This window comes from Carya illinoinensis, chromosome 8, assembly GCF_018687715.1.
Source record: "Carya illinoinensis cultivar Pawnee chromosome 8, C.illinoinensisPawnee_v1, whole genome shotgun sequence".
Taxonomy (NCBI): Eukaryota; Viridiplantae; Streptophyta; class Magnoliopsida; order Fagales; family Juglandaceae; genus Carya; species Carya illinoinensis.
In genome coordinates, this window is record NC_056759.1 from 6675987 (window position 1) to 6696157 (window position 20171).

Genomic DNA, 20171 nt, shown 5'->3' on the forward strand with positions numbered 1-20171 from the left:
TTATATATATCTTATATTTCTTTATTTTTTAAAAGAAATTACGTCACATTTACGCATTTCAAGATTATAAATATCATTTTTTATATTTTTATTATGAGTTAAATTTTTTATTGAGTCAATACCAATATTGTTATTGCCAATTCAGCTTATAACTTACATTTTATAAAAAATAAAAAGATAAAAAATAACAAGTGTGTGGTTTAGGGATGTTGAGTAGAAATTTTTTTTATACAACATTTATATAGATATACCAATTTTTTTTATAATTACACAGGTAAAATTATTTTAGGCGTACACCAAAAATCTAAGTTCTGAGTTAAAAGGAATTTTCTCTCCTTTTAATATATATATATATATATATAAGTTTGTCAATCAAGAAAAAAAATGGTTCATGGAGATCAATACCCTGGGTAATTATGACTAGGCACAGAAATTTTTTCCCTTTTTGGCCATGGCCTGAGTTGGATTAATCCAATGCATGTAAAGAATTTCTTATATAATTTAATAGCAACCTCTTGAATATAGGCTTTGCAAAGCTAGCATTCACAGCTTTGATCACTCCCAATCCCAACGGCTAATTGCCACACTTGTTCCTTTTGCCTTTTTTGGTTCATTGCAGATTGTAACATAAACTTGGGGATGTTCTCTGGCCCTAGAGATTCCGGTTCGGATTCCGGTTCATTTGTGAGGGAGAAATCCTTAGCAATAAGAGTGCCAGATTAAAGCAGATTTGAAGGTTGCCATAGAGAAAAGTTGTTCAGTCAAACCGCCAATTCAACTTGCTTTCTCAGTACTAGAATGGAGTGTCAAAAATAAATGCAATCTGAGAGATGGGGAGCAAAAAAACCTTTATAATTTTGCTGGTTTTTTTAATCATAATTACTGCACTAACTCAAGTTTGGCAGAAAAATCTACAATTGCCAGTTTGACAAACAGATTTCACCCCCCAACAATTTGGGTTAGTGACATAAGAAGGACAGAACCAGAACATATTCAAATGCTAATTAACACTAACATGCTGACAATGACAGAGTTTGACAATGGTTTTAGCAGCCAACTTGCACAACTGCAACAGGCTTTAGAGACAACTCCTCTCAGTGTTGTTAAAGTAGAAGAAATTCTGAGCCTGGTTAGTTCAACCTACATCCGAAAGTCATTAATCTATAAATGCCAAAAAAAATAAAATAAAATAAAAGAACCTACTTTAGTGCTAAAGTTACAGAAGTTTGCACTAATTTCTACCCTAATCTGGTTTTCCTACCATTTCAGTTCAATCCTCTGCATGATCTGTGAAATCTTCCCTCATCATGGAATTGCTAGCTAATGGGTTCAAGTCTTCTGCAGAGTCCCCAAACTCTTCTTTGTACATTTCTTCAATCATGGGTTTCCACAACCGAACTCGAGCATTTATGAACCAATTTGAGACCTGAAACAGCCATGAAAATGAGAGCATTAACATCACAATTAGACCAACTTCACAACAGAGAGATACACACATAGAGGCACAGACAACATGGGAGAAAAATACTTGGCTCTTAGTCAGGCCTGTTTGTGATGCCAGCATTAGCTTTTCCGTATCATTTGGATACCTGAAAGAACCATCAAGTATCATAGCCTCATAAAATATGAAATCATTGTGAAGGTAGTAAAACAAATGATGCACTTACGGGTGGAGAAAGTGTTCAAAAAGCCAAGAGCGCAGGATTGTCACAGAAGTCTCAGGCAACCCTCTGATGGGTCTCCATGCTTGCCGTTGGTTTTGGATCATTCCTAGCTGTTGAAGGGACATTCGAGTATGTCTAGTTTCCGAATCAAACAAGTTAAGCTGCGATAACCCCATGCTAATTCTGGGAAACGCCTGCAAGAATTTTCTCTTTGTGATGTTAATTTGAGAGACTATGGCATCTCTCAAGCTGCAGAAATGCTTAGACATGGCTTGCAGAGCTAGTGCAGTGTATTTCTTGGCAGCACCTACACCTGCTATCAACTCAAATGATGATACAACTTCTTCCAGTTGGCTATAGTACTCATCGAATCTGCTATCAACCTGCAAATTGAGAGAGAGGTATTCTGACAAGTTTCTTTTGAAAAATCTGAAACAATCTAGTTCATAAAATCAAGAATTCAACACTGCATAGACCCACCTCCTCCAAAAGGGAGATAAGCTTTGCAATTTTAACTTGAAGCTCTTGCTTCTCAGCTGATAAGAGTCCATTACTGTACAATTCTGCTTTTAGTTCAGAAGAAAGTCCAAGAGCTCCTAATCTACCTCCACGAGACAACTTCGAAATATATTTTTCATTGCTTATGTCAATTGCTTTTCCACTGACATCAACAATTTCATTCAGAAGGGACTGAGCTGGTCTTAAATATATTGAGTTCCGAATAACAGCAGCAAAAGATTCTGTTCCATATGAAGTTGGACAAGTTCGATTTAGTGAGGTTGAAGAAGAAGCAAATGCACTGCCCATGAAAGAATACCCGTTGCTTACATGTTCCATTCCTGGATTACAGGCTTCCCGTGATTCTTCTCCAGACATTAAGTAACTGGGGCTTAGGAGATCCGAACTTAAGGACCTCTGCCTGTATTGCACAGAAGGAACAAGCACGTGAGAGCCCAGAGAAAGTGACAGCCTCTGGGCTTGGTGATTGGTCTCATTTGCTGCTCCAAGAAGATCCATGAAATGTCGGGTGTGGCTGATCTCAGATTCCTCCCCAACTGTAGAAGCTTGAACAAGATCTATTGATCTAGACATTCTTTCCCCAAGAGATTGGATGCTGGGAAATACACCAAAGGAATGAGGGAGTGTGTGATCGCGGCCTCTTAATGAAGACCCATATGCATCAAAGGGCTGGTGGAAATGGTTTTGATCGGTAATGGAGTCTGAGAGAGTGAATGAGTGCACGCTACTTAGAGCTGGATTTGGAGGCGAGTCTTGTGAAGTCATGTTAACCTCAACTGGAAGCTTAAAAGCTATAATAGATTTGCTATGAAGTACTGCAGCAAGTTCGCTCTGCCAAGCTTTACAAGAAGAACTGTCACTAAAAGACTAAGAATCCAATATTGCTCATCAAATAGGAACAGAAAAAATCAACCCAAATTATTGAAAATGAAGTTCCAATGCTAAAGATGAATCAAAATTTCTTAATGGCTGGGAAAGCAATAGATACTGTAAAGAAAACGATCTCTTGCTTGTCGTCTTCATGGGTTGCATTAAGTTAGCAGTACAAGGGGGATCAGATGGATCATTAAGGAGAGGCCAACAGAGGGTATGACTGACAGCACTGAAGTGGAAAATATGTACTAAGTTGCCTTCAAAGCAACTGAAACCAAAAACCAGAAAGAGATCCTGAAATATTAGGCGCAAGTACTAGCTTTATTAACACTACAATTTTCGACTTAAGAGAGAACTTTTGAGAAACAAATTCCATGGACAAGTGATCAGAAAGAAAACCGGCTCGATGCAAGTGAGTCTCGGATTTTGAACTAGAAGGAATGCTAACATAGCCGAACCACTAAAGAATCCACTGGAAAATCATATTAACAAAGTATAGAAACCAGAAACAAAATAGTCTCAAAGTCAAAAGCATTAAAAATGAGGCAACCATACAGGACAGAACTAACTGAAAACCAGACAAACCAATATCTTAACAAGTTCTTGCCAACTAACACCAGGACCTGATTGTAGAGTTGAAGAACTAAGAAAGTTCCAACTGAAAATACCCGCTGAAAAATGGAATGAACCCAAGTTATTTATTTGAAAGAGACTAAGGTAAGTTTAATTTGTCAACCTTTAATTGAAAAATTACATTTTAACCGACTTAAGATCAAACTTTCTAACTTCATCAGATTTAATAGTTAGAGACTGTGATGAAACCAACTGTTGCATGACATAGAGGCAAGTAAAGTGCCACTTTAATAGACCAGAGAATAATATATTTTTATTCTCACAAAACGTGATTTATATTTCTATATTAGTGGCATAATTTAGAAACAATAATGAAGCGAATTAATATCACTTTTTGAAGTCACATATAAAATAACTGGTGAATAAATATGTTTACTGTTTTATTCAAATACCATATGTAAGCCAAAACAACCAGGAAAATACCAGTACTATACAAGTGCTAAGAGCAAGCATACCTGTGTTAATAACAAGTCAAAGAAGAAAGACGATTCTCTCTCTTTCTCGCCTGCTAGCTCGCGACAGGTCTAAATCTGAGCGGCAGAAAACCTAGAGAAATAGACTTCTGCTAGTTCTTTAGAGGAACAAAGCTAATTGGCGAAGTAAATATGGCAGAAAATGACAGTAAAAGATGGTCCCCCGACCTCCCTGACTATAAAACAAACAAGCAAAAGTGTCGATCCTTCAACTTTACTGCCAACAGCTACATTTCTTTGGGAGACTCAAAAGTAAAATTTAGCTCAAGACAGTGTAAAATTCTCTCTCCCTCTCTTCGTTCCAGGGGAGCTCTCTCAATATGTTAAAATTGTTTCTGTTCACTCTGTAAAAGGAGGATAAAAAGTGAGCCATCTTTTGCACACTCCCAGTTCTAATATTGTCAGCTCATGGCCCTGTAAAACCATATGGGAATACCTAACTTTTTCCTGTTAGGTTTTGTAGTCATGCATAGAGATGTTGAAAGGACACTGAAATATCACCATCTTTCAAGAATATAACTCTAAAATTATAATCAATACATAAATTCTCCACAGAGAGATAGAGAGAGAGAAAACGAGACAGACAGAGATGGGTGTCGTTGGGTTTGGAATGGTGTGCTGATGAAACTGATTCTGAATGCATGTTGGTGTGGTGCCTTTGGATACTTTAGTAATCATTGCTATCTTTGTTCCTTTGGCTTCCTGCACTTGTCACTCTCTACTTCCGTAACTTTGTTTGCTTCATTGGGGCCCGAGATGCCCGGACACAGTTTAAAGTGTCTGCTTGATCTGAACTATACCAGTATTTTGCAAGCTGCAATTTCCTACAGACTTGTCCCCGCGAATATTACCTTGGAATTGTCAATCACTTTCCCTTTCAAACATCAAAGCCATTTGGGATGGATGAACAGATATGTTCTTTCTTACAAACATCTATACATGTACGAACGAATGCTTTGATTATACATGCATTAAAAGCTTATTAAAAGAAATCAAACGCTTTGGTCAGTCTCCCATTAATTAAATGACAACGAAAAAAGTCATTCTATGAAATTCTTGCACCTGCATGTGCCAAAAAGAATCATCCTGACAACCACACGGGTTGCGAACAAAAACCGAGAAGAAAGAGACTAATGCCAGCAAAACTCTTCATCATCACTTTGATGGTGTGGGTTCTCCTACTAATTATAAACTCATTTGTTCTAAGGGCTCGATACCCAGTTTTATGTATTAACCCCTTGTTTTTAGCAGATAAATAACTTCTACGAAGTATAGTCTTTGTGACTACAAGATCAAAACCAAGCAAAATTTTTCCTGTTTTTATACATGATTTGCACCCACCTTCACTGTTATCTAAGCCATTCTTGGTCCAAGTAGAGGAACATGAACAATTCAACAACCTCTCCTTTTCAAAGCTGATCCGGTTGTCTATCAAAAGCATTGAACAGCAATAGCTTGGCTACTTACCCGGCTTTGAATTTCGATCAAAATTAACCAGCGTTTGGGACCATCAACTGTGTGGCAGCACCAGAATTTAGATCCCCATAAAGGTAGCTCCTTAAGTCCTTACCAGGGGACCATCTTAGAATGCATGAGGAAATTCCACATAAATGAACACCTTTTTTAACACATAAAAGCATTTCTGAAACTGGGGGAATATTAACAGAGGTAAATAATGTAACTTAGACCTGTACTCCAATCTGAGGATACCAAATCAGGAACCTGAGGATGCTGGACCACTGGGGAAACCATAGGGTTGGATCATTACCCAGCTGGCCAGCTGGAAACAGTAAAATTGTCTGAAATAGTGAATGCGGAATTGCTTTTTTATCACACATTATATTAAATATAAGTAAACAGGCAGCATGTTACCATAAAGGAAAATGCTGGTCTAAATGAGATTTTTTTTTTTTAAAAAATAAATTGGGCTCTCTTAAGAAGAAAATTTGACTTATTAAATCAAACAACATCAATTCATTGTGAGATTATTACTCTTTTTTATATATTTTCTTTTGTAAATTTAACATTTATCTGCCATAAATATGTCATTTGGTGGAACAAAGATCTAATTTTATTAGCTAAAATTTTTAAATAAAAACTTAAAACCTTTTCTTTCAGATATTTCTTTTGGCTATAAATTCGTCTATTAAATGAACATTTAAATCCTATATGAACATTTAAAATGATGTGGAGAATGAAAATAATCTCATTGGAATGAGATGAGGATCTTCAGCTGATTCAGTTGAATGGCAACTTTTACACTGTTGTGAATATCGAAGCATCCATACTGGTTTAGAATAATGTGCTCCAGAGCTGGCTATGGTGGCTATATATATATAGACATGCTTTGACCCTTCGTCAAAACCCAGACAGTTGGCTCTAACTCGGACGGGTTGAATGGTCTGAAGTAGAACTGCCGGCTTTGACCACGTTGCTTGCACAGAGATCAAATCCACAAACCAAACTAATACAAATGGAAATCCAATAAAATTGGTCAATTATTATATAACGTCTGTTTTAGAGAAATGATACATCAATATCACAATTGGGAGTGCTTTTACAAGATTCCTTATTCAATCAAGTGCACAAAAATATATACGCATCTTATCTTTACAAAATATGCCTACAACTCCCAAGTCTTTTTGTTATATTGTGAGTACATCGTACCCATATCTACACGTATAATTGAAATTCTAGTGGTTTCTGTATCTTCAGACAATAAGGAAGTAGGATGGACAGTGCCGAAGCAAGCCCTTGCTTAGGCTACAAAATCATGTAACATATGGGAATTGTCAAACCTGTGATGTTGCTTTCCCAAATCCTGGCACTGAAAATCTACTGAATCGGGCTCTGCAGAAGTTGTTATTGTTTTATTACCTCTTAAATTGGTGACACCGGACATGGGAAATCCATCATTTTCACAATGCCGCAATTCTAGTGCAAGTGAAACCTGGCTGCCATCTACAAAAGTACGCAACTCAGACATATCATACGTGGTAGCGGCAGCCACAAGACTCCCATCACCACCTTGGTGGTGTGGGATATTCTCATCTGAATAAAGGCTATGGTTATCCACAACACTACTGCCAAATCCTATTCCTGTGGTTTTCCCATTTATTTCTACGTTAACAAACTTTGATTCACGGGCTTGTCCATGGCGAACATCATCAGCAGTTCTGGTTATCACACTGTCTTGCAACTCTTCCCCCCTATCCTCAAAAGCCCCAGAATTATCCCTTGGTGCTTTCGAGGCATTTTCTGGTGAAGATTGGGAGTTCAACTCTGATTCTCCAAACTCTTCTTTGTACATCTCCTCAACCATGGGCTTCCAAAGACGGACCCGTGCATTAATAAACCAGTTTGCAACCTGATTGGTATACAAAATTAATGAAGATGCCACATGAGCAGAAAAAGGGTCTGCATGGATTTCTATGACATTGTTTTAAGCAAAACTAAGGCATCCATTGATGAGGATGATATATATGTAGAAGATTTTCCAATTCAAAGAATCAAAAAGTCCTAACATGAACAGTGCATGAGAAGCAACATTCAGATGGACAATGTACTGGCACTTTTAAATTCCAGTACCAACAATGCATACTAAGAAACCATTTTTAGAATCATCTTACCTGATTTCGGGTCAAGCCCGTTTCCTTTGCGAGCATAATTTTTTCAGAGTCCTTTGGGTAACTAGTGAAATAAGGTGAGAATTAGTAAATTAAAACTTCTCAATACAATAGCAAGTACAGGATAGAAATAGAATTAGGGAAATTAAGTGTTGAGGGACATACGGATGAAGGAAGTGCTCAAAGAGCCAAGCACGGAGAATTGAAACGGAGCTCTCAGGAAGCCCCCTTTGAGGCCTCCAAGCATGTCGCATCACACCAAACTGCTGAAGAGCCCTTTGTTGCCTCAGATGCTGATCTACATAGCGGAGACGATGTATCCCTCCTCCTTGACCACACAAGGAAGCATCTTGCTCCCCAAGGCTTCTCTGGGTAGCTTGAATCTGACCCATGATTGCATCACGCAAACAGCGGAAGTGTCGAGAAATTGTCTGGAGTGCAAGAGCTATGTACGGTTCAGCTGCCCCACACCCCAATACCATGTCGACAGACGACACTAAAAATTGCACCTGATTGTAATATTGTTTGTATCTTCTATCAACCTACAACAGGAGCACAACTATTTGTGATTGTACCTTTGTAAGTAAAAAAAGTAAATGAATAAATAAATAATAACATGGGACAGAGAGTAAGAGAGAAAGAGGGAGAATCCATATATAGAGAAAGAACATGGATATGAAACCAAAAGGAGGAAGAAACATAGAAAAGAATAAAAAAAAGATAAGCCATTCCCATTAACAACTAATTGAACTTAAAATCCTCCTACCCTTCATAACCCATTTCCACACCCCAGCACACGTCTCTTAAGTACCAGAATGAGCTTGAAGCCTCCACTCAGAATCTTTTTCAATAAACTCTCATTATTTACCTTGAACTTGCAGAGACTCCTACTAAAAAACCTGGATTCAGCACTGCAAACTGATAAGAACATTCTCTCACCCAACCCAGCCCTATCCCTATTTTACTAGTACAAACTACTACCTGTGATTGTATCACACACAGCGGAATTCTCAGGAAATAGTTGTGTGAGTGAGTATGTAGTGTGCAGGAAGAATATACAATAGTCGAAAGGATCTTCTACAAGCGTATGGTCAAGAAATTCAAACTATACATGCAATTTAAAAGAAAGGAAAAAGGATAGAACTAGCAAAAATATGGAGGCAGTAGGAGTACCTCATCCAGCATGGATAAAAGTTTTGTCTTCCTATTCTGCAAATCCTGTTGTTCTGCAGGTGATAGCTCACAAAAGGAGTTGGGAGTTGACTCGCCAGGGTCTGAAGATATCTTTGCAGACCAAGAACTTGATCTCCCATCTTTCTCTTTAGAGCCATCCAAAACAATCCCCAGGATGCTTTGATGTCTGTTCAATCCATGTTGCTTTAAAGCCTTCTTGACATTGACCACTTCATCAAGCAATTGTTGTGCTGCCTTGAGATACTTTGAGTTTAACATCGTGTTTGCAAAACCTGATGGTTCATATAGATATTGATCAGAGAGCATCTCTTTGTGGCTCATAGAGGAATGACGATTGCACAATGTCTCTGTTCTTGTATTATTCTGGTTGGCTCCAGAAAAACCAGATAGCAAACATTCTGCAGTTCTCAACTCACCATACTGGTGAGTTTCATCAGCTTTACTAGATATTGTCCCCTTCATCGAGTTTTGGAGACTAGTAGTGGAGAAAGAAGACCCACCTGGGTTTGGGTTTGGATACTGGTTACCAAATGAACCTACAGGTATTGCGGATGGCATTTGTGTACCCAGGCTAAGAGATAATCCCTGACACTGAATATTTTGTTCACCAGCTGAAACTCCCAGCTGTGTCCTTGGAATCATCTGGGAATCCCCAGTAACAGAGTCTATGAGGGGATCGCCTGGTACAGAATTTAGCTGTCTGCCAATAGATTGCATACTTGCTCTGTCGCCTGTAGGTGGAACGAGCGTCATCTCATTTCTGCCACCCACAGATTCATCACGGTTGAGAGGGGATAGAGAACCGCCAGACAAGATATCTGAGTAGGATGCAGAAGAAGCTTGGTTCAGGTACATCATTATGTTGCCAGGATGGAAAGGCGGTTCAGAATATGAAGCAAATTTCGTGTCCCCTGGATATGGAGTCAGCAAGACATCTCTTTGATTACTTAGACTTTGGAAATGGGTAGCCATGTTTTGCTTCCTCCGACTCAGGCAACTTCAGTTGAGTATCTAGAGATGAAAGCAAAAACGTTACCACTGCTCTTCACAATTAAATGATAATTGCTATACCCAACTTGAGCAGAAAAAAAAAAAAAAAAAAAAATCCTAACAGGAGAAAGAAAAAACCCCTTCAGCGTCTTGGGAAAAATTACAAAATTGAAAATCCTAACTGTCCTATACTCGTCAAAATAACTGCACAGTTCACAAATACGTTTTACATTTCCTTTTTTTTCCATATAAGTACAAATACATTTTACATTTCAAAAGGTATAAACACCATGGTATCTTCAGATGTCGATTATTTTCAGGAAAAATAAAAACAAGCCAACAGTGAAGAAATCATAGATTACAGAGAAACACAGATCCCCAAACCACGAGGTTGAATGACGGCCAAAGACACCAAGCCTAAGAAAAGTAAGAAAACCCCTTTTTTTTTTAATATAAAACAAGTTCGCATTATAATACCCAAGCTCCCAAATATCAGAATACTGGAGGCTAACTAACAAATATTCCGAGGAACAAGCAGTCTAGGCGCTTAAAAGTTGTGAATTCAAAAGGAACTTCGAATCATTGTTCTTTGTAAGTGGTGATGATTAATCCTCACCCCAAAGTGTCTTCTTGGGAAAAAGTATCTGCACCGTCAATTACCAGATAACACATATTTACCCAGAAGCAAAATAACCCATCTATTAAGGCGATTATTAAGCAAACTCTTCTACCCATAAAAGTCTATCTTCTGGTGAACGCGTCGGCTACCTCATCCAATTCATGCTTCAATACCAAAAATTAGAAACACCAAAAAGAATAAAGCATAAGCATAGAGTAACCATCGGCAAAGTACAAAGTCAAATATACGGACACCCTTGAACAAGAAAATGTGCAACTTGTAAAAGCCCAAAAACGAAAACTTTTAAGCCGAAAGAACAAAAAATACAAAGTACCAAGAGGCACAGTTCTGACAATCAGCCCCAACACTTTCATGACTTCTTCTTGTTCAACTTTAATGATCATCATCATCAACATAATTATGTAGTTCATGCATCGGATTTTACCGCAGATAACAACTGTGATCGTCGAAGAACAGAGAAAAGGTAACTAACAGAAGCATTGAGAAAGAGAAAAGAAAAAGCAATTACCAGAAAGGTATAGGAATGATGACCCTTTAGCGGGAAGCGGAAAAACTCGGGCCTTTGAAACCAAAACTATCAGACCAAGCGACAATCTGTCTTCCCCCGAGCAGAGAAAAATGCCAATCCCAAGAGATATATTCCGAAGAATAGACCGCCCTCCCTATCATTGGAAGTACAAAGGCACCAACTCAATAAAATGCATATAATATTTATATTATACTAGTATATAATTGTTGCTGCCACCAACTACAATATTTTAATAGCAAATGAAGGTTGAAAAACTGTTCTTATATCCGTGTCAAATTATTCTGATTTTTGATTCTCACGTGTGACAAGACACCGGTCGGCAAAAACACGCTAGAAAGTTCGAAGGGCTGCGGTGGTTGTTTGCTTGGGAGGGTTCAAACCCTAACCACCAGTAGGTGGACCTACAACCCTCCCTTAAACATGCTTTTAACTCATAAGTCTCTCTCTCTCTGTTCTATTTATTTATTCCTAACAACCAGCTGTAAGCATCGAAGGTTGTTTCTCTCATTCTGTGGGTTTTCATAAAGAGAACTTGTACAAGAAAGAACACTGTGGTTATAATGTCATTAATCCTACATGTTTTTGTAATGTTACATGTTTTTGTAATGTTTCTTTGTTTTTGTAATGTTTCTTGCGGCTGATGTATTTATAACGAGTACAGTTATATATATAAATAGATGTGTAATCCATTTGGTTTGATCAGATTTTTGACATATTTTATAATCCAACCTTAGAACTTGTATATACCGCTTTTGAAATTTGAAAAGCTCTAAACCGATACTTTCAATTTTATCAGTTTTGGTATGGTTTTTTCAGTTGTTGAATCCAAAATTTTAAATTTCGTGTAATTATATATCTACATATTGATTTTGATGATAAAAAATGAATTCAAACACTAAAGGAGTCAAATTCAAGTTATCTATATAATGATGTCAAGCACATTAAGGAACTAAGCATGAGTAAAAAAGAAACAAATTCACATTAAAACTTATAGAGTAATTTTATATATCTCTTAAAAATTTTGAAATTATGATTAAAGTTTAAAATTAATATTTTATCATAAAACATTAAAATACATTTTTCACATGTGTTTGAATATTTTGAAAATTAAATTTAAAATTTTTGAAAGATGATTGATTGTAATCTTTCACATGTGCATGACATAATTAACGGTTTGAATTTTGAAAATATTAAAGATGATTAATTGTCATATTTCACATATGCATGCTTTATTTGAATATTTTCAAAAGTGATTGATACTCTTTTTGACTTATGCAAAACGTAGATGATTTTGTTTGAAAATTTTGAAAATATTAAATATGATTGATTGTCATCTTTCATATGTGCATGCTTTCTTTGAATATTTTCAAAAGTGATTGATATTCTTTTTGACTTATGCAAAGGTAGATGATTTTGTTTGAAAATTTTAAAAAGTAAATAGTATTCCTTTTGTCATATGCGAAAAGTAAAAAATTAGGTTTGAAAATTTTGTAAAATGAATGATGTTGTCTTTGACAAATGAAAAAGAAGAAACTTTTATTTGAATTTTTTGAAAAAGTGAATGATATTATTTTTGACATGGGAATCTTTTTAAATTTGAATATGAAGTCTCATATACCTATAAATAGATCATTTGAGCGTTTCACATTCACAACACTAAGAGCATACAACATTCATTTAAAACTTTCATTCTCTCTTCTCTAAGTATTGAGCTTTGAACCTTTTCATTTTGAGAGATATATAGTTTGCGCTGTATTGTTCTTATTTCACTCATTAATGAGTGTTCTCTAATAACCTACCCACTATCAGCTCTTGTATTAGTAAAAATGTGTGTATAATCTTTATGTGTGTAGAAAATGTTCTACATAAGGAATAATTGAATCACCACGTGTAAGGTGATTGCAGGTGTAGAGGGTGTTTTACACGGATTCTTTGTATCGGTGTTGTTCAAATGTGTAATAGGTTTCTATCTCCACCTGGATGAGGTTGAATAGTGAATTTAGGAATCCTCAACGGATAGCTTGAGGCGAGGACGTAGGTAATGGAGCCGAACCTCGTTAACATACTGAATTTGCTTCTCTCTTACTCTTATTTTTTATATTTATTATTATTTCGTATTTTGTTTATATTTTATATTATGTATTTAATTTATAATTATTAATTTTTAAATACAACTCAATTCACCATCTCTCTTGTGTTAGTCATTTGGGCAACAAGAGTATATATAGTATATACAATATAATATATTATAGTATATAATAATATATGATAATATATTGTAGTATATTATAATATATATTATAATTATATTATAGACTATAATGACATATGATTTTAAAATTTAATATTATATGAATTAGTAATTTATTATATATAAAAATTATATATAATATAAAAATATTTTATACAATATAAAGAATTAAAATACATATATATGAACCATCCGGTGCTAGAAAAATGAAAATCAGAATAAAACCGATTTTGAGAAAAATGAAATCGGTACTGGACCAAACCAAACCCATCGGTTTGATCCAATTTATCAATTCACCGGTTTGTTTTCACCCCTGTCTACAAAAGAATTACACAAAAATAATTCTATAAATTGACGTGATTTCATTTGATTTGTTAGATTTACTTTATAATAAAAATAATTTTATAATCTGACGAACTATATCAATTAATTTATGGGATTATTTTTGTGTAATCCTTTGTTGCTAGATTATTCTCCATTTATAAATAATTAATGCTAGTTACAAATATCAAATGTACAAATCTTATACAAATATTTTGTAAATGAGCAATGCTACTCTACCACCTGAGTAGCACCGCTCGTTTATACCGTTAGTTGATTTTGTAACCTTTTTTTTTCCATCTTTTTCACATTTTTTATATATTTAAATATTATTAAAAAAATAAAAAAATAAAAAAATATACTTAAAATTACTTTCTTAATAATTAAGTAAAAATAAAAATAAAAAAATTGCCTAGTGGTATACTATAGTGGTCACCTATGAGCAGCATATAAGCTTTATTCTTTGTAAAAACGTTAATTCCATGGAGAAAAAAAATGAATTTTTCATAATAAAATTTACTTATTTTTTAATAAAAAATTTATACGAAATTTGTACATTTGATACTTTTATATATATATATATATATATATATTAAGAAACTAATTCTTGATATACAAACCAGTCAGACTAACTTCTTTTGTTTATCAATTCCTTAATTTTTTTTCCCCCCTGATAACGATGTCTACCGGCTGTAGAGTGTGCCGCCTGTTATCTATACGCACACAGCAGGTGACAGTAACAGTCAAACAAACACATAAGTCGATCGTTACTCAACAAGTGTTGGTCAGATTTCTCAAACATTAAATATATTTAATTAAAAGAATTGTTTAAGATTTATACACTTTAAAATTATATATAATATTATTCTTAATTAAATAAGACGGTGTATAAAGTCAAAATTTAAACTCAACACTTATACTTTGATACTATACAAAATTATCACTTATCTAAAAAAATTAAACTAACAAAAAAATATAAAGTAAATTATTTATATTATATTCTTTAACGCCTTACACTCAAGATGTAAAAATATTCATTTAAATGCGTATAAGTAGATGAATGATAAAAATTAAAAAAAAATTAAAATTTGGAACATTTTGCATCAATGAATTAACATTATTTTAAAAAAATTTACATGAAAAACAATCAAAACTAGCAATTTAACTTCTTAACAATAAAATTTTGGTTAAATCACATAATCAATTAAAACCGGTCATTAAGATGGTTACATGTTTTTTTTTTTTCTCATTTACTTCTATATAATATTTAGAAAATAAATGCCGGAAGGAACTCGAGTATTAAAAATTATAATAGCGTATAAAAAATTAACTGATACGGTGCGTTTATATTTTTCCCTTAATTTAGGACGTGCCACCTATTACTAATTGATGAGTACAACTAGAGCCACCGATAGGCCACCTATTACTAATTAAAAAAGAAGGCCAGCGGGGGCCACCAGCGGTGGCCAAACTATTACTCTAACAAGACAGGAAGAGTTCCATAAAAAAAAAAAAAAATAAATAAATTAAAAAAAAAAAAAAAAAAAAAAAAAAAAAAAAAAAAAAAAAGCCATCACAGATTCACATTCTTCTAAAGATGTGAGGGCTTCATTCATGATCAGTGGAGACCATTTTGGAACTTCTGAGAACATAGAACCCTTGAACTCCGCCTGTTATAAAATAACAGGCCTGCATCATGCAAAAATAAATAAATCTCAATGAGTACTGTAATTATAAGACACTATATATCTACCTGGAAACCCTCAAGGTCTCGGGATCACCTTGTCTCCAACACAAAATTCTCTATGACTATATAAAGCTCTATAAAACTGTGTGGTATTTATAGACAAAGAAGGCAGGCACATCTCTCTCTCTCTCTCTCTCTCTCTCTCTCTCTCATAGCACACCATGTATGCCATACACAATTGCGGGACAGACCCCTCCAATGGAGACATCATTAAAAATGGTACTGAGAACTGGTCCGTTCATATCTGACGGGATTAAGAAAATGACTACAAGAAAAAACTTCAGCAATTGCATAATGGCAATTACCACCAATCCAGTCCCAGACAAAACTGTGATGAAGCTTGGGTTCTTCAAACAACAATTTTCAGAATATGCCATGCCTCTGAACCTCGAAACAAAATAACCAAAAGACTTGTATACATGTTTGGGTTTTGGCTTAGGTTCACTACAATGTGATCATTGCACGTTCACCTGATATGTAACAAGAATCTATAGGGATCGGCAATCCATATGCCCAAAAGGTAATTTGCAGTTCTATGACAGCCAATGAAGTGAGTCAAGATACCATTGGGATAATTGCATTAAACAAAAATACTTTCAGACGATATCAAACGTGAGGATCAATAATCACCTATTGAAGAAAGCATTATCTTCCTTGGCAGCGATCACTACAGACCAGTGAAAGAACCATTTCTCAAATTATATACCTGCTCATGGTGACGAGGTCAAGAATTCACAATGCAAAAGCTGATCGTGAATGCAATTCTTATCAAATAAGTATATGGACCTGAAAATTAAAGTAAGTTTTGTGAGGTGATGACAGGAAATATAGCGGTCGTGGTTAGCTTACCAAATGCTTATGGTTCCAAGCTACAGAAGTGAATATTTAGATAAAAATAGAATAGCATAAACATAAAATGGATGAAAGAGCAGTAATCACATGATTTACATTTGGAAGCATATCTCCTGGTCAGAAATTGCCTGAATGTGAATACAAGTGATCTCCATCCTGTCCAACATACCAGCCTACCGTCAGGTTGTAGTTTCATGAAATGGAGACTGATATAACAGCTCAAGTTTCAAGTGAAGTTATTCAATGCATAAAAACAATGCAAATAGCTAAGTAAATCAAGATTTTGATAACCTTTTTCACTCACATGTCATTACAAGAACCATGACAGCTTAAACAAATCTTGAACCCTCCAAAAAGCCTCTATGATTTTGATGAAGCTGATCTGGGGACTTCAACAGTTTTTATTTCAACTCTACCAATAATCCTTACAAGAACAATGACCATTTTTAAAATAGTGGAAACACTGTGAGTCGTTCAAGTATATTTCAGATCCATATGCCACAGAGATATATTTGGCTGCCCTGTGGCAATCATCACACATTCTTAGGTTTTTTACGATCCTTATAACTTTAGGTGCATTAGAGCCTACCATGGCGAAAGCAAATGCAAGTTTTTCACTATGAACCCCACCGATCTCTTCCCTCTCTTCCTCCCCAATGCAAAGCCCATGTTGAATATCATGTCCCTTAACCTTCTCTTGTATTCTTTGTATCCAAGAATATAGCACATCTGAGGATTGATCACCTGCAAGAAACGTATGGACTATGTTTCTAACTTCAATCCAGCATTGCCCTAGAAATTTTTGTGATGCATTCTCTTTTTCAAGCTTTCTCGTTTTGGAAGCATCCCCAAATTTCCCACATAAAGCATATACCTTGAGAATTAACTCGTGAATCAGGAAATTCCCCGGTTCTAAGTCAAGCAAACTTTCTCCCGCACGAATTGCCAAGCCAATATTTCCATGAATCCTACAGCCAGTGAGTAAGGCAGCCCAAGTAGAGGAATCAGGTTCAATGGGCATATCTTCAATAAACTCCATTGCCTTTGAAAGCCTCCCTGCACGGCCATACAGGCATACCATAGCTGAATAATGCTCCAAAGCCGGTATAATTCGAAACTCTTCAGTGATGCTAGAAAAAGCTTTCTCCCCCTCATCCACCATTCCAGCAAGACTGTAGGCAAAGATAACGTTCACAAAGGTACCTCTGTTGGGTCTGAATCTGAGCTTCTTCATCTGATTAAAGAGATCAAGTGCATTATCTGCATAACCATGTAAAACATAACCACCAATCAATGAGTTCCAGGTGATGACATCTTTGGAAGATATTCCATCAAATATTGTTCTTGAATAGGCTATATTCCCAGACTTCGCATAAGTGTCAATAAGCGAATTTGCTATAGAAAGTTCGGTCTCCAAGTTTCTACGGATCACACAACCGTGGATTTCTTTTACCTTCTTCCACGCAACTAAATTTGCACACGCAGGTAAGACACTTAAAATTGTGACAGAGTTGGGAATAACAAAGGAAGACTGCATTTGTCTAAATATTCCAAACGCTTTGTTCTTTTCCCCAATATGCAGGTAACCAGAAATAAGAGAATTCCATGAAGCTGTATTACGCCTAATTTTCCCATCCTTTTCCATCATGCGGAACAGGTCCATGGCTTGATCCTCATCTCCATTCTGCATAAATCCCGAGATCATCACATTCCACGTGATTACATTAGGTGGTACACCAGATTCCTTCATTTTCATAAAGAGGAGATGGGCTTTACCACAGTAGCCAGTGTGGCAATATCCTCCGATCATTGAGTTCCAAGTGTATGCATCTTTCTCTAAGATCATATCAAAGACTTGTTGTGCTGCTTCCAAGTCTCCACACTTGGAATACATGTCAACAAGTGAATTTCCAACCAATACATCACATATGAAACCCATCTTAACAGCAATAGAATGGATTTCCATTCCCTTGTCTAGTGATTTCAAAGACGCACAAGCTGAAATTGCACTTGTAAGCGTAACCCCATTTGGTTCAACCCCTTCCCAAAGCATATCCTTCAGCAAATCCAATGCCTGACTTCTCCTGTTGTTTTGAGCAAACCCTGAAATCATAGAAGTCCAAGTAAAGACATCGGGAGTTATTCCAAAACTATCCATCTTCCTCATCAATTCCATGGCAACATCACAATGCCCTAACTGGTTATAACTAGAAATCAATATGTTCCAAGTCACTGAACCTGGCTGAACCCCTTCTTCACACATTGCATCCAACAATCTACGAGCTTCCTCGTTATCACCCTTCTGGCAATACCCAGATATGATTGCATTCCAAGTCACCCTATCCCGCTCATCCATGTTTTCGAAAAACCTCCTAGCAGAACTCAATTTCCCGCTCTTCGCATATACAGCCAAGATTGAATTGTTAACGCGCAAGCAACGACTCATCCCACATCGAACCACCAAGGAATGTATCAGCTTCCCAGTCCCAAAATCCCTGCAATTCGCACACGCTTGCAGGATCTTTGGGAACAGAAAACTATCAGGGACAAAACCACCTTCCATCATATCAAAGAAAAGTTCCACCACTTCCCTCCATCTCTGCTCTCTCGAACAGGCACCAATCATCGCCGACCAAGTGTACAAGTTTTTCACACGTATTTCATAAAACACTTTACGCGCATCATCCAAGCACCCACATTTAGCATACATGCTCACGATCTTGGTCTCCACGAATGGGTTCACCTCCTCGACTAAATCAATACGTGCATGTAGCTTCCGACCCAATTGAATACAATTCGCATCAATGCAAGACTGTAACAGATTAAGATAGGTTTTGGGCTTTACCTTGGACCCGCGTTGAGCAACGGAATCAAGAGCCGTTACGGCCTCGCTAAGGCGCCCATTTTTGCGAAGGTAATTCAAGTAAGAATCTGCAACTTTTGGGTGTGGTTTTTCGGCGAAAGACAGAGTGGGTTTGGGTGAAAAGTTGGATTGGTTGCCTAGTTTGGATGGAATAGGCGCGGGAGTGCAAGAGTTGCAGGGTATAATTTGGGTCTCCATTGCTCAACTAAATGTTGAACAATCGCTCACTCCTACTTGAAATTTCGTTGGTTTTTGGAGAGTAACATACAGAGCAAGATTGGAAGAAGATTGGGGAGGGAATTGGAAATGGAGAGACATCCTGCCAACGATTTCGAGGTCCCACCCACTTGTGCGTGCTATCCGGAAATTCCCATTCGTTTATCGTCTTATGGATATGGTTCGCACGACTTAAGACGCCCAGCTTCTTAACAATCTGGGCGCTGTCTTGTTGATGTAGTTCGGTCTCTCTCACTCCGAGTTACGTCACTTTTGTATGTACAATTTGATCCATATCGATATACCGGGCTTCGTTTTGGATATGCAGGCCAAAAGCCCAAGAAATAAGACTTATCTATCACCATAAAACTCGTATGATGTTTTTATATCTTCTCAATCGGTATTGTTGACTATGTGTTTCGCGGCTTGGGCAGTTGCATGGGCCCACCCTGTGTACCTGCAAGATGTGCAGAGGATGGGCTCGGGGGAGTCCGTTAGTCCTCCTATGATTTTGTTAGTAGGTGTTTCACATATGTGTAAAAATGATCAATTAACCTTTTCCGTAAAAAGGTTGGGGCTTTTATACGTGACCCGAACTCTGTCAGTTAGGAGAGGTGTGGGATTCTGAGGTATGTCTGAGTCAAACCTGTCTCGTCTCTGACTCAGCAATGACTTGCCATGCTGTGTTCGCATGAGGGTATACCTTGCCACATAATAAATGCAATGTGTTTTTGATTTCTTGTGACTGAGCTAGTAATAAATGCAACGTGCCCTTGCCCA

General features: G+C 36.4%; 3 protein-coding genes across 11 annotated transcripts; all 3 read right to left on the reverse strand.

Moving 5' to 3' along the window:
* Positions 1–831: 831 nt before the first annotated feature.
* On the reverse strand, positions 832–6100 carry LOC122274181 (BEL1-like homeodomain protein 11). 3 transcript variants are annotated; one of them, XM_043083181.1, is made up of 6 exons: positions 3793–4123; positions 2145–3022; positions 1668–2047; positions 1529–1589; positions 1262–1426; positions 832–1140 (listed from the first exon to the last, which is right to left on the reverse strand). In XM_043083181.1, the coding sequence occupies exons 1-5, from the start codon at positions 3845–3847 to the stop codon at positions 1271–1273; spliced, it is 1530 nt and encodes a 509-aa protein (XP_042939115.1). In that variant the 5' UTR covers positions 3848–4123; the 3' UTR covers positions 832–1140; positions 1262–1270. The 3 variants fall into 3 exon arrangements, with proteins under 3 accessions (XP_042939115.1, XP_042939116.1, XP_042939113.1); XM_043083182.1 differs by lacking the exon at positions 3793–4123 and adding an exon at positions 4145–6100 and having other exon boundaries at positions 832–1426; XM_043083179.1 differs by having other exon boundaries at positions 832–1426.
* A 536-nt stretch (positions 6101–6636) lies between these two features.
* On the reverse strand, positions 6637–11570 carry LOC122274180 (BEL1-like homeodomain protein 7). 2 transcript variants are annotated; one of them, XM_043083177.1, is made up of 6 exons: positions 11441–11570; positions 11121–11274; positions 8962–9993; positions 7954–8330; positions 7792–7852; positions 6637–7529 (listed from the first exon to the last, which is right to left on the reverse strand). In XM_043083177.1, exons 3-6 carry the CDS (start codon positions 9952–9954, stop codon positions 6921–6923), a joined length of 2040 nt encoding a protein of 679 aa, XP_042939111.1. In that variant the 5' UTR covers positions 9955–9993; positions 11121–11274; positions 11441–11570; the 3' UTR covers positions 6637–6920. The 2 variants fall into 2 exon arrangements, with proteins under 2 accessions (XP_042939111.1, XP_042939112.1); XM_043083178.1 differs by lacking the exons at positions 11121–11274; positions 11441–11570 and adding an exon at positions 10926–11083.
* Positions 11571–15012: 3442 nt separating this feature from the next.
* On the reverse strand, positions 15013–19621 carry LOC122274178 (pentatricopeptide repeat-containing protein At1g19720). 6 transcript variants are annotated; one of them, XM_043083173.1, is made up of 4 exons: positions 16617–19621; positions 16409–16468; positions 16167–16246; positions 15013–15402 (listed from the first exon to the last, which is right to left on the reverse strand). In XM_043083173.1, the coding sequence occupies exon 1, from the start codon at positions 19371–19373 to the stop codon at positions 16725–16727; it is 2649 nt and encodes an 882-aa protein (XP_042939107.1). In that variant the 5' UTR covers positions 19374–19621; the 3' UTR covers positions 15013–15402; positions 16167–16246; positions 16409–16468; positions 16617–16724. The 6 variants fall into 6 exon arrangements, with proteins under 6 accessions (XP_042939107.1, XP_042939109.1, XP_042939105.1 ...); XM_043083175.1 differs by having other exon boundaries at positions 16400–16468; XM_043083171.1 differs by having other exon boundaries at positions 15013–16246.
* Between the last annotated feature and the right edge of the window lie 550 nt (positions 19622–20171).

What these genes read in the sequence shown, in the direction of transcription:
- LOC122274181 (XM_043083181.1), bottom strand. Translation starts at nt 3,847, where the DNA reads ATGAAGTTAGAAAGTTTGATCTTAAGTCGGTTAAAATGTAATTTTTCA. An exon ending in TTTGAACACTTTCTCCACCC is followed by an intron (nt 1,590 to 1,667) that starts GTAAGTGCATCA and finishes TGGTTCTTTCAG; the next exon opens with GTATCCAAATGATACGGAAA. An exon ending in CAGGCCTGACTAAGAGCCAA is followed by an intron (nt 1,427 to 1,528) that starts GTATTTTTCTCC and finishes TGGCTGTTTCAG; the next exon opens with GTCTCAAATTGGTTCATAAA.
- LOC122274180 (XM_043083177.1), bottom strand. Translation starts at nt 9,954, where the DNA reads ATGGCTACCCATTTCCAAAGTCTAAGTAATCAAAGAGATGTCTTGCTG. An exon ending in TTTTATCCATGCTGGATGAG is followed by an intron (nt 8,331 to 8,961) that starts GTACTCCTACTG and finishes CTCCTGTTGTAG; the next exon opens with GTTGATAGAAGATACAAACA. An exon ending in TTTGAGCACTTCCTTCATCC is followed by an intron (nt 7,853 to 7,953) that starts GTATGTCCCTCA and finishes TTATTTCACTAG; the next exon opens with TTACCCAAAGGACTCTGAAA.
- LOC122274178 (XM_043083173.1), bottom strand. Translation starts at nt 19,373, where the DNA reads ATGGAGACCCAAATTATACCCTGCAACTCTTGCACTCCCGCGCCTATT.